The 14,258-nt window shown below is 38.5% G+C and overlaps 1 protein-coding gene across 1 annotated transcript in view; it reads left to right on the top strand.

Moving 5' to 3' along the window:
• The first annotated feature begins 461 nt into the window (after window positions 1-461).
• Window positions 462-14,258, top strand: part of LOC124787896 (proteasome activator complex subunit 3) — a 39,563-nt gene continuing 25,766 nt past the window's right edge. The window contains exons 1-3 of the mRNA XM_047254873.1: window positions 462-834; window positions 1,130-1,162; window positions 12,545-12,687. Of these exons, the coding sequence (XP_047110829.1) occupies window positions 811-834; window positions 1,130-1,162; window positions 12,545-12,687 (200 nt within the window). The 5' untranslated portion in view covers window positions 462-810. The remainder of the gene's footprint in view (window positions 835-1,129; window positions 1,163-12,544; window positions 12,688-14,258) is intronic.

A 14,258-nucleotide genomic window follows, 5' to 3' on the forward strand; every position in this document is an offset into this window, starting at 1 on the left:
TCTTAATTTTTCTTTTGGCACGAAATGTAAATAAGGAGGTTAACATGTGGACTTGGGGCTTTGGCGAAGTTAAAGGTTGAATAGATTTTTTATTAGTATTTAATTATTAATGCATTATTCAACTGAGGCTCTTTCCGTTAATAATAACGGTTCTATGTCATCTCTCTGTTACCAGGACGGAGGATGCAAACTAGTGCCGGTATTCGACTTTCACCAAGACAAAACTAGTAGAGTTACTGGAATAGTACGAGACCAGTACATATTTGGTAGAGCGCAGCATAAAATTCCTCAGATTGAGGGATCAAAACAGTTTGTCTTCTACTACCACGATAAAACAAATTTTCATATTACTTAATGCTGGATCTTTTTCTCTTGTCCCTAGAATTTTATATGCTCCGCCACGCTTTGTGTTGTTGTATAAACATCTTTGGCAGTGCTGTGTTCCGTATAGTCATTGGTCGGTTCCTTTCTAACCGCTCGTAAAAAGTTGACTTAACGTTGCCAATATACTAAAGAATCTGGGATATTGTTATTCTTGTCATTTTTTGTAATAGTGTGACTTGTCAAAATTGTCAGTGTATAATACCGTCCGCAAAACTTTTCGCTTGTTTTCATACCGACGGGATGGAGATTACTTGTACGTACTGAAACACGTTTCAAATAATTCGGTTTTTGCACATGTGCAGACTGCGAACTTAACTTCCTGTTAGAACACGCACGTTTCCAAGGAAAACGACCGCGAGTGTAATTTCACGTCTCAAGTTTGCTTTGTGTAGTGCTGCGTGTGGTGCGTAAACACAAAACCATACAATGGCAGATGTTGCAACCAAGAAGGTGAGGACTAAATACGATTAGTTGGATGAATGATCTACCTTAAATAATTAATAATCGTTGTAATGTATTAATTTTGCTGTTTATATTTGTCGCGTTTTACCTGCTGTTGTTCTGTTCAACACAGTAATATTGAGTTTACTTTAAAAGCTTGAAATCAAGTCCGGGTATGATTTACACAACAAATTTTTGTCACGTTCCTACTCATCGTCGGGGAATGAGTTAAGGATACGGAACGACGTCCTTTGAGAAAAAAAAACATTTGTGGAAATGTAATTGTGTGTTTTTATTGTTTCAGGTTCAAGAGTACAAAGATTCCCTGAAGTCAAAGGTAAATGTCAACACCGTGGCTATAACTCATACCAAAAATAACTTGAGTACATAATGACAATTAGGTATTGTTATATTATTTCTCTGTGTAATTTATAGTGGCACAAAATTCTTCGAAAGTTCTGTTGTTCAGTCAGGTAAATTTCGTTATTAAACACGGTCAAGTAATTTGTTTTCGAGAAGCGCTCATATAGCAGGTGACGGTGAGCTTTACGTTGGTGTCTGAAGTGCAAACATTTGACTTCTCCGTTTTTTGTACTCTTCTGTGATGTGTGGTTGGTATTTCAAAGCTGTGTATTGAAAACTCCAATGCACTTTGGAAACTGCACCAGGGTTGTTTCCATTGATAAAGTTTTCTTGTCTGTTGGTTTACTTGAGTTTGCGTCATTTTCTTCCATTAAGGTTTTTTCAATTAACGAATTGTTGCTTGTATGGAATAAGATTTCCAGCGTAAATTTACTTACTTGTATCAAAGTATTGTTAGAAAGTTGCATTAGTCATTCTTAAATTGCAGAAATTATTACAGTTGTCGAAATTTGAGTGATTATAATGTGTATGGCAAGGGATACACTTCTTTGTGCCATATAGTTTTATAATTATCAGACAATTTTGCCGCATTGCTGTGTCAATTGTAGTATATGCCATAGTTAAATGGAAATGTGATGATATGTGGTCTGCAGTAAAGTGTAGTAGTAGTAATAGTGAGGATCCCAATACTTTTATAGTGTTCTTGGTTCCCATAGGAGGAAGTATTAAATCATTTCAGGCATTGTCAAGTTCAGAGGGTAGCCATTGAAGGAACAGATAAAACATTAGTGTGTAGCCACAACTCTATTTAATAATGAGTTTACTTGCAATTACAGACATTTACTAGTAATAACAAGAAAGAGTAAAATATGAACCTATGCGATGTTGTTTAACCTGATCCATAATAACACATTGAAAGTTTGTAGCAATGATAGATTTTTGTTGCCATTAAATTAGATATAGCAGCAGTACTATTAGGTGTAAGTTATTTAGTGGAAGCTGTGAGTTAATTGTTCACACAATACAAATATTTGGCAGCGTATGATGAGGTTTGGATCTGGTAATTAGAGTGTAGTTAGTGCAACAGTGTACGCACACATTGCAGCAATTTGTTCTGCGTTGATTACATCAAAATGTTTCCCCGTTACATGGGCAGTTGTGTTTCGCTTGTACGAACATAATAACCATTCTTTTGTCCAATCACTGCTATTATCAGATACTCTTTTATGTAAATTAAATGTGGTGCACAACAGAAACAAGTTGCAACAACCATAAGTGTCATCTCTGAATGACTTCGCAAACTGGCACCTGAAGTGACACTCACAAGAGCAGAAGGTATGACAGTGCTCATTCTTTGGTTGTTGACCTGCTACCCGCCCTTATAAATGACTAACAGTCAGTCAGTTTGTTATTCAGCTCCAGCTGTAGGTTGGCAACCTGTCAGTTTCATTTAGTCGCCTGGAGCTTGCTTCTGAGTGTTCGGTGAGAACCATGAATAATAGTATGTTGTTGTTGTTATTATTTTTATTATATTTTTTTTGGGAAATACGGAAGTGTCCGAGCCCGCCCGTCTGCTTTGACCCATGACGTCACAAATGTGGCGGAAACGACCATAAACCACGATTCCAATATGGCGCATATAAAGTTGTTACGTACACATTATGAGGACGAAAATACATCGAAAAACAAATATATACACATTCCACAAAAAGCCTAATGACACTAGGGGACAAGTGCGGGAAATAGGGGGTTATTTGGGTGGGGACAAACTAAATATAAACAAATTTAGACACCCACCCCGATACAAAACCACGCAAAACGACGAATAAAAACAGACATCACAAAACTCCCCAAATACCACTAAACACAATATCATCTGGAATCGGACACTTCCCTTGACCTATATAGCTCAACAGCAGCTCCCGATCCCATAAATTAGGACCTAACACTTCCCTTGACCTATACAGCTCTAAAACATCTCCCGATACCAAAACCAACATTTACAGCCACACATCATCTCCACATACAGCCGTCCCTGGTCCGAGACGCCGGAGCTTTAAGTAAGCCTCTTTTCTTCACAGCATACTGAACACTTCACGACTTCATCCAACAATCCGAATACTTGAAGAAATTTCATTAGAGACAACGCACTGCCCCCCATCATAGCCGTCAACCTAAAACTGTTGACCCTGTCAGTTATATCCATACCTAGCAAAGACACAAAAAAAGCAATTTACCAAAATTCACATATGACGCCACACTCGCAAACTAAACCAAAAACATCATCTAACACACCACCAGAGAGCACCACCGATCGCATGAAAACGACACCTACAAACACGCCACTGTCACAAACTAAATTCCGCGCCATCGTGACGTCAAACACCACAACAGCCTTACGTCACGGGTCAAAGCAGACGGGTGGGATCGGACGCTTCCATTCACCCTTTTTTGGGGGGGGGGGGGGTGTTGATGGTTGAGGGTGGGTAGATCTATGGAGTTATTAACAAGGCAGATATACCTGTCTTCTGAAACAACCAATAATTGACACCAATAACAACACAACATTAGCAAAATAAAATGTGACAAATTAAATGGCCTCTTCCAGAATAAGAGGTTTTTGACACAGGAGTGTACTTGTTAGTAATGCCTTCAAACCTTTTAAAAGCTTGAAAGTACATGATCACAATGGGCACGTAGGGATTGCAATCATGGGTGTAAATGTAACTGTCGGACGCACTGTGTGTTCACTATCTACAATACTTTGTTGGTCTGGTAAACAATGTGATCAAAGCCACCACCTACAAGATACACAGTGCCAGTCAAATTGTGACCACTGCCTATCTTTGACATCAGTGTATAATAACCGTTCACAGATGGCAGCACTGCAGTAGAGGGTATATATAAAGCATGTCTTTGGATGCGGACAACAGTGCAATCGTTGTTGTAATGCAGAAACGGAGTAGTTTATCTGATTTCAAAAAGGCCGTGATTGTTGGCTTTTTGGCCCAAGGATGAGGGCATTTCCAAAACAGCTAAGTTTGTAAACTGTTTGTCTACCCTCATGGCTAAAGCGCACCATTTATGACAGTGATGCTACCCAAAACTGGCTCAGAGGCAGCTGTGGTGCGCCACACGCCATACATGACAGAGGTGAACAACGCCTGTGGAGATGTATATGGGTGAATTGGGGCCACCAGTGATGTCTCCTCAACCACCATCCAGTGTATGTTGCTTAAGGGCCTCTGCATCAGACACCTGGTTCATGCATCCATGCAGACTGCTGTTGGTTTAATTTGCTCGCCAGTCCTGCAACTGGATGTCAACTGAGTGATGGCAGTGGTCTTTCCAGATTAGTCATGTTATATATTCCATCAGACAGATGGCCATTGGCCTGTAAAGATGAAACATCCGTAACACCCTGTGACAATCATTGGAAGGGTTCAGGCCAGAGGAGGAATCATTGGTCTGGGGAATGCTTTTGTGGCATTCTGTTGGTGATCTCATTCTGGAAAGCCAATCGATCAACAATTGAGTGTGTATCTATCCATGGGGTCCATGTCCACCCTTACATGCAGATCGTTTTGCTCAGCTGGTACCAACTATCAGCAGGGCAGTGCAATGTGTCATGCAGCTTGCAGTTTGTTTACATGGTTCGAAGAACACTGGGATGAGTTTACTGTACTGGCCACCAAACTCTCTGGATTTAAAACCTACCTAGTGCAGCTGGACACAACGTTGGAGTTTGCATTGCTCCAAATCACTGTCTGTACCTTCCAGAACCTTACTGACTGTTTTAGTGCATGTTTTACAGCAGCCCATGCTGCTAAAGGTGATTACTTGGGATTCTGGCAGGTTGACCGATCATATACTTCAGATTTTTGCTCAAATGATTCTATTATGTCTGCGATATTTTGATGACCGACTTAGTTGTCCTGAAGTACTACAAACTGTGTGGTCTTAGCTGTGCTTGGCTCAGTTTCACTGTAGGTTTCTGTTGCAGAATATCATCTACATACATACTCTACAAGCTATCATACATCGGGTCTAGTGTAGCAGGGGATACAACCCGTCGGCTTTGGACAATGACGTCACAAGTCGCCAGAGAGCAGTTTACCATTTTCGCTTTTGCTGTTATGTTTCAGTTTCGTTTTTTTACTGATTGCTTAATAAAGTGGATCTGTTTATTCTATCTCGTGAGATTTTTTTTTAAAAGCCAAAAAACACTTATCAGCCACTGAAGGGAGCTACAACACTAAGAAGAATCGCTTCTCGATTGGCGACTTGTGACGTCATTGTCCAAAGCCGACGGGTTGTATCCCCTGCTACACTAGTCCCCATACATCACATAGTGGAGGATATCTTGTAACACTTATAGTCACTTACTTTCCTGTTTCATTCACAAATGGAATTACGGGCAAATGACTCTGTGCTTCCGTATATAAACTGTTCTGTCAGTTAGCTTCATGTGTATTGTGATGAAAGTGTCTAGTGTTTATAAGTGTGTCTCCAGTGGTCCAATGGACTACTGCTCTGTTGAGTTTAACATATGGACCTTAGGACTGCTGCATGGCATTAATCACCACATTCGCAATCTCTTCATCAGATTCAACAGGGAATGTTTTCATTCATGCGTTCATTCGTTCATTCAGTATATTATGTGCAGCTCAAAAACCTCACCTCCTTCCACAGGTGTGGAGGTTTGTTGGCTTCATGAACTCACTACGAAATTCATGCATTCCAAAATAAACTAGGCCTCGGGCTTTGTGGCTGGGTTGCCTGCTAGCACAGCTAATTTTTTCCAAACACAAAAAAACCACAAAAAGCAGTAAGCAACCATAAAAAAACCTAACAATCATATCTCTAAGAGTTATCCAAGTGCTCTGCTTATCGAAAACAAATATGATTAATTCTAATTTTCTGCAGAAAGAAATCGTTAGATTCAGCAGTTGTCATTGGCTGCTGTATACTATTGTCCTGTTGGCTTTAACCAGTGTCAACAAGAGCCACTGACACATGAAGTGCACTTTAGCCCCAAACAACATATCATTTCTGTAGATATGAAGAGAAGATGATAGCCATCGTGGAGAATGTGTACATCTGTAACATCATAAAACTAATTATGTCAGTTAAGGAATCACAATAGTTTGCTGATCTGTCTAAGATACAAATCAGATTATTGATCATAATTGCCATGATGGGCATGAACACTATACGTATTAATCATTCCGTTGGGTGTTCACTGATGTTCCAGAAATGAAGCTTTGAGCAATACCAAATGACTTGAAGATAATGTATTACATGAAAAATGAAGCATCTTAATTCATTTTAAAAATACGAAGGTCCGGGCTTAAAATCCACAGTCTTTGTATGTAGCCTCATGGCTAGTGGATTTCTGAGAGACATTTAAGTATTCAGCAATCATGTGTCTGTAACATTAAGGGGGTATCTTTCTTACAGTGGGGTTCTCAGCCAAAACAAATTTTATGATAACTGCAGTGGCTGTCATTGGTTGGCCTTTTGAATCTAACCAGTGATAACCTGTGCAACAGATTATCATTCACTCAAAACTCATGTTTGAGAAGTACATGGTCCATTTCCTTCATCATCTGTGTCCAATACAAATTCTGCTTTTTCTCTAATGATTTTATCATTGATAGAATGTGAAGCACTCTTCTTTCTTTCTTTACAAGGACATTTAATATATATTGTATATGTTAAGAATACTTACATCTTTGGGATGCATCCGAAGTTGCTTCCACATTGGATGCTTTTTTTCCTTTAAGAACAGTGTGTCGTGTTCTGTCTGCTGGGAAGTTATTAATCCAATCATGAAGTTAGTCTAACGTTTTTGAAACTCACATTTAGTTCACAGTGTGACCATTAGAACCATTTTGAATGCCAATCAGAAGTCAAGGAACACTGCATAAATCTTGGGACTGGTATCTGCTTTCTTTTGGATCTCATGGATAAGCACTGTGACCAGAGTTTCACAAGATGGCTGTTTGTGGTATGTATATTGATTCGTGCAGGCAAGGCTTTCAGTGTCCAAGTAGATAATAGTTTGCACACATAAAATGTTTCATTACTTTACAGCAGTTTGATGTCAGCATTATAGAACTACAGTTACGTATGTCTTGCAGCCCTTGTCCTTATTGGAAGCAGGAGTGACCCAACCCTTTTTGTAGCATACTTAATAAAATCATCAGCCTATAATAAAAGAATAAGAGAAATAATCTATAAGAAATCACCTTAGTACCCTGTCAGGTCCACTCAGTTTTACCATGTTGAGTGATATTAGCTAGTTTTCTATTCCATAACCACTTATCTCAATATGTCATTTTGGCTGTTGCATGAGAGTTCACAGGAGGAACTGCAGTAGTCTTCACCAGTGAAACACTTTCAGTAGACTTAACGAAATATTTTGCTTTCTGTGGCATCCTCTGTTTTGGGGCTGGGTTTACTGACATTCGTACCAGTTTGCCAATGGCTTTATTAGGCATGGGAAATTCACTTAAGTATCTGCTGCTTGCTGTCTGTGTAGGAAAATATTATGCGCCAACTACGGCAGTTCCAAGTGTCAAGCTAAATGCATGTGAAACCTCTGCCCAAATTAAAAACTTGTGCAGATAATGTTCTGCTATGATGATCCACCCCTGTAGTTCTTGAAATGGTACTGCACATGTGTGGAGAACAGCTGTGCAAATTTCACTTTCTCCCTTGTAGGTACATGAGGTCATTGACAAAGAAGTTCTATCAAATTTTTGTGTTGTGAGTTCACAGTAGTGGCATTTTATTGTGGTGAGGTGGTACATAATGAATTAGGTTGCTCTCCAATATTTGACAGCAGCCAATGTGTTCTGCACTATAGAAATATTGTAGTGAATATCTTGGATATGGAAGAAAAATTTCACTATTTTCAACATGGCTGACAGCAGCAACTGTAAATAAATTTTCATTATATAGAATTTACAGCCAACCGGTTGCTTATATACATGATGACCCAAAGAGCTAGAGTCAAACAGTAAAAAATATAAAATAAAATCTTCCATGGGAATAGAGAAAAAATCAATAACATGCCAAACCATTGCTTTTCTTGTCATGGAATAGATTTTCATCAGTTGCCTGTGAGCAATCTTGTGTTAAGTGTAACCCAGTGGCGCTGGGTGTGGGCCTAATGCCACCCCTAACCATAGTCTGTAGCCCATTGCCACCACTGTTATTGAATAGGTCCAAAATTAGTGTAGATTTACTGAAGTTCAGGAGAGTTAGCAATCTTGGCAGTATTTTTTATACGTAAATTCTATGAAATGTTGAATTAGTGCTGCAATCTTCCAGATATGGTTGTAAGCAGCTGCTGTGTGGTTTTCCCTTCATGGTCTCTCAAGATACATTTACTGAATGAATTTGCAAACTAAAGAGGTAGGTGATATTCAGGGCACCAGAGCAGACTTACGTGACATTCATACTCCCTAAGTATCCTTCAGCTACACAACTTAAATATGTGGCACACAGACATATCCACAATATCCAAGAAACCTTTAGAAACCTTTCCCGTGCTAATAAAACTGGGAAAAGAGATGTCAATGTCTTGGATACCAGGATCTGTGGGAATTCTAGCAGCTGTGGGAGCTAAGGAGACGTGTACTAGAAATCCTGTGGTACAGTTCTTCCTACTTCCAACAGCTCCTTATGTATTTGAAGAATATTTTATTTTGAATGACAGCATTTACGTTTGTCAGCAGATTTCTGTGTGTGAAATTAACCTAGATTAGCTCTCTTAGTATCTTACAGGTGGGTGTTCCATGCTGCAAGAGACTTGGCTGTCCTCAGCAGTTCATTTTTTCCCAGTAATCATCAGAGAAACATCATTCTAAAGATTCACTTTATCTCCTCTGTTACATTAGAAAATTCATACTATAAATGTACTTGCCGTGTTTAAGTTTTTAGGCTTCCACAGTCATCAATTTGAATTAAGTCTTTTTGGATATTAGGCAGTGTCTTTACAGAAAACTAAAAGTGTTAAATTACTGGGGCCTCTGCAACAGCCGTCTTCAGTGTGACTAAGTATTACACAATACAAATAAGGAGAACCTGATTGTGGCCATTATATCCTTCAGACAGGTGACTTACTAGGTGATGTCCAGGAAGACAATAAATAGAATAAAACAGGTGTTGACTCATTTTATAAGCATACACAAGATTGAGAAACAGAGGCAGTTGATACTATTGGTTGGAGTGGAGACATGAATGGAGTTGAGGTAGGCATATCTTGGGCCCCATACAAACAAGGAAGAAATTACTGCCAGTAAAGTAGAACGAATGATTTGGTTTGTCTGTATGGTGGTTCATATTTTGCTCTCCATAGAGGGCAAAGATGCTAAAACTAGCATTGTGTGCCTCAGCCTTGAAGAAATTGCTTGCAAGGTCATTGTTGCAATACAAATAGAGCCAGTATTGCTGTGCCTTCCATTTGAGCATGCTGAGAGAAAATATGCCACTAAGTTCTCAGTGTGGTATATAGGCAGTGGTTTGTGTGTGTATACCTTCTATCTGTTAGACATTACTTGCATCTGTATCCACAATTCGTTTATCTTCATTTGTGGGTATTAAAATTTTGTTGGCCACATTAATTCATTCGCTACAGTGGAGCTCAGACAATACTGTTGCAACTGGTCTGAATTTTCGTCTTATGAAGTCTGATTTTGTAATTTACTTTCCATTGGATAAGAATGTAGGGGCCAATCATGACTACAGTTTAAACATAAACAACACAGTTGTCATATTCTTGATATGTTCCCTAACTTTTTGTAGTGACACCAGAAAACAATTTTATGAAATTTTGTGTGGGATGTTATTGCTGTATTGGGAAGTCAAATGCAGTCATGTTAAAAGTTGTAAACAAATCTAGGATACTGTTAAATGTTACACAATAGTTTAGCAACAACAGTTAATGCAACATAATGTTAAATGATGATTGTGTTCTACAGTTCTGAATGTAATTGATGTTTCATAGTAGTCATGTAAATATATTTAAGTGAAATGTTGATAGATTCACTGATGTGATACACAACACTATTCAATGGTATGTGAGACAAACAAACAGGAGTTTAACCATGAAGCAAAGTTTCCTGCGGGTGAAATGTCTTAGATTAGCCTTTGCATTACTTTGTAGCAGCTTTCGACTATTGCACAAGTGATTTGTCACTGCAAACAGGATAGGAGTGACTCAAATGTAAAGCATGTGCTGGTGTGATGAAAACAAGACACACATGTGTCTGTACAGAAAACAGGCAAAAAGCCATGTTGCCATCTTGAGCCCATGAAGATTTCAGCAAGCATCTATCACCTCTGGGATATTGGGCATTCAAGCCTTTGTAGTGGTGCTCCACTCCAAATGAGTGATAAATGACACAGAGCAACAATAATTACTAATTGAGTATAATGCAAATAGACAAAAATTGTAACATTGACACTCTTTCAAAATTAACCAGAGATTGTTATTGGGGATATATTGCATTGGTGCAGGCTTTTATGCACTAAGTAATTATTACTATAGATATCAGTCTGAATATGCATCCAGGCTGACATCTATGTAGAGGGATGACAGTAATATTAATTATGCGATCTTCTTTGAAAGCACTTTCTTGGAATTTTAAGATCAGCTCTTGTACTGAATATCAGCCCATCTTACATATGGAAGTGAGTTATAATACACCTCACCATTTAATCAGGCTTCTGTGATCCCTCTGAGACAACCTGTGTAGCCTTTTTAGATTGTTTGCAGATGCTGCCGTCTTTTTACCATATAGTAAAGTCATCAAAAGATCAAAACAAATTGCATTGTGGTTTAGACGAGAAATTTGCATGATTTGAAAAGTGGAAATTCAACATTTAAACAAAACAAAGTGTGTTAGGTCTTCGTCAAAAGTAGTAAGACGATTGTTAAATTTTGGGTACATGATAAATAACACAAATTTAAAAGTTGTTGATTCAGCTGAAAATCTAGAAATTACAGTGGTGGATAACTTAAATTGGATACATTACGTAGAAAATGTGTGGAAGGCAAACCAGAAACTGCTTTATTAGCAGAACCCTTGAAGATGCAACAAATCTTAAATGAGACTGCTAACACTTAACTTTCCATCCTCCTATGAACTGTCGGTACGTGGTGTGGGATCCATACTAGAAAAGATTGATGAGAGGACACAAAATTCAAAAGAGGACATCTCACTTTGTATTATTGTGAAATAGGGGAGAAAGTGAAACACACGATTAGTGAGCTTGGGGTGGCAATCATTAAAATGGACATTTTATGTCGCGGCAAAATTTTTCACAAAATAATTTGTTGACACCCACCTGCATAGGCAGGATTGACCATTATAATAAAATAAATCAGAGCTCACTCATTAAGATTTAGGTGTTTGTTTTTCCTGTGTGAAGTTACGAGTGGAACAGTTGAGATATAGTCTGAAAATGGTTCATTGAACCCTCTGTCAAGCACATAGGTGAGAACTGCAGAGTAATGACGTAGATGTGTATGTAAATATTGTTGATGTAATGTTTCTCTGTAACCTTATGAAGTAGGGTGTGTGTGTGTGTGTGTGTGTGTGTGTGTGTGTGTGTGTGTGTGTGTGTGTGTGTGTGTGTGTGTATAAAAAAACAAAGATGATGTGACTTACCAAACGAAAGCGCTGGCAGGTCGATAGACACACAAACAAACACAAACATACACACAAAATTCTAGCTTTCGCAACCAACGGTTGCTTCGTCAGGAAAGAGGGAAGGAGAGGGAAAGACGAAAGGATGTGGGTTTTAAGGGAGAGGGTAAGGAGTCATTCCAATCCTGGGAGCGGAAAGACTTACCTTAGGGGGAAAAAAGGATGGGTATACACTCGCGCGCGCACACATCCATCCACACATATACAGACACAAGCAGACATATTTGCCTTTGAATATGTCTGCTTGTGTCTGTATATGTGTGGATGGATGTGTGTGTTTTGGTATGCAGGTTGACCAGTATAGGCTACCCCAAGTACCATTTTCAAAAATCACTCAATTCCTTCCTAGAACTTAACAAGATACACTTAGCAAAAAAAAAAAAATGTTTTAAATTATCCAGTATACATGTTGATGTTTGCACAGGAATTTTCTGTGTCTTTCAGTATTTCCCAGAAGCATTAGTTATGGATCACATTGTACAAACCATTAATTTAAAAGTTGTTGTTTTGAGAAGTGGCCAGAATATTGTAAAATTTGTTAGTTATATCACAGTCTGCATAATTTGTGATGCATTGGATTTTACTTCGTCATTTACTTGACTTGATTTTTGTAATACTCCAGTTTTCTGTTGCAGGCTGAAGAACTGATATTGAAGGGTTTTCCACAGAAGATTGTTGAACTTAATGAACTCTTGGAGACACCTCCATTCGCCCGTGAACTAAACACTGTTCATCAGTCTTTGAATATACCAGTCCCAGATCCAATTGTTCTGAACAGGTATATCTTTTTTCTGTACATAAGTCTTTCTGTTATTGAAAAACCATCTTACTAGGAAAATCCAACATGCTTTGGCATTGGCGTGATATGGGTGTGAACTGCATTATGAATGACAAGGCATGCATCTTCTTACTGTTAGCTTGTATAAAATGGTAAGTAATCTACGAATATTTCAGAAGTGTAGTCACAAATCTATTTACAATGAGTCAAATATCAATGCTGATACATTGTATTGTTGGTTGAGAATAACAAAGTGATAGAGAGCTATTTGTTTATAATACAGTGATCGTGGAAACAGCTGATTGGAGAATGAATGTAGTCTCACCTCCTGAATGTAGTCATGCCTCTTGTATTATTTACGATTCTCATATTGCAGTGTTGCCTTGTGCTGGTTGACAAAGTTAGTTGTAAAAAATGCTTGTATTTGGTGACGTAAGTTGTGATGTGTTTTGTTGTTTGCTTTGTTTCTCTGTGTGCTGAGTTTATTTTACATGACAGAATGTCAGAAACCAGTTGGATAAAGTGTGCAGAAAAGTGATTTGGCTATGACCAGGACTACATGGTAATGAGGAGCATGTGAATGTGCATGGGAAAGGAAGTATAGCTATTGCTGCTACAGCCAGATTTTGCATATAGGCAAAAGTGTTGGACTGATAACATTCCCTCTTTCCACCAAGCCTCACAGAATATTTCGTTATTTTGTGTGAAGTATGTAGATTGTAAAATTTACTCCTTTCATTGAATTCATAAAGACTTGCTGTATTTTGATGGGGGTAGCCAGGGTGAATATCAAACCCATGAGAATATCGTGTAGGAGACTTGTATCTGCCTTAGTACCCCCTCTAAGCACATAATTCATGTAGGTATTCACAGTGCCATTGAGTAGTGTGCCCTGAAACATCCCAGTGATAATGCTGTAGATATAAACTGAGACTTATCATGCCATAACTAGGAAGAACATAAGAATTACATAAAGGAGATCAATATAGAAATTCTACCTGCAGACAAGAGCAGTGATACTGCTCTTTGTTTTGCGAAGTCTTATTTTGGCAATAATATTAATTTATACTTTGCATCTCCTGACGAATTCTATGGATGCAATCTGTGGAAGGCATTCACTACTGTTCTTCTCACACAATAGTGTTTATGAATACAGTCACCAGTTAGACACTGTATCTTACCAGTTATAGAAAGAAGGTTTCTTCTTTGACAAGTTGTTGGCAGCCCAAGTGGCCCAGCATACTACCTGTTGAGCCCAAGTGGCCCAGCACACTACCTGTTGAAACAACTGGTCTCTTAAGAGTCTATTGATAAACAGATGTTCAACACCCCAAGTTCCTCAATGAGATATGACACAAATGATTTTTTGTCTAGTTTACCAAACATGTATATCTCTCTGCTTGTTTCAGTTCTCCTTTTTACGTTGGTAATCATTGTCGCCACAACTGCTTTATGGTCATTGATACCAGTTTTGGTGTAGACATTCTCAAAGAGGTCAGGTCTACTTGTTGCCATTGGATTCAATATATTTCCACCATGAGTGGGGTTTCTATCTGTCTGTTCTAGTTAGT

This window comes from Schistocerca piceifrons, chromosome 3, assembly GCF_021461385.2.
Source record: "Schistocerca piceifrons isolate TAMUIC-IGC-003096 chromosome 3, iqSchPice1.1, whole genome shotgun sequence".
NCBI lineage: Eukaryota > Metazoa > Arthropoda > Insecta > Orthoptera > Acrididae > Schistocerca > Schistocerca piceifrons.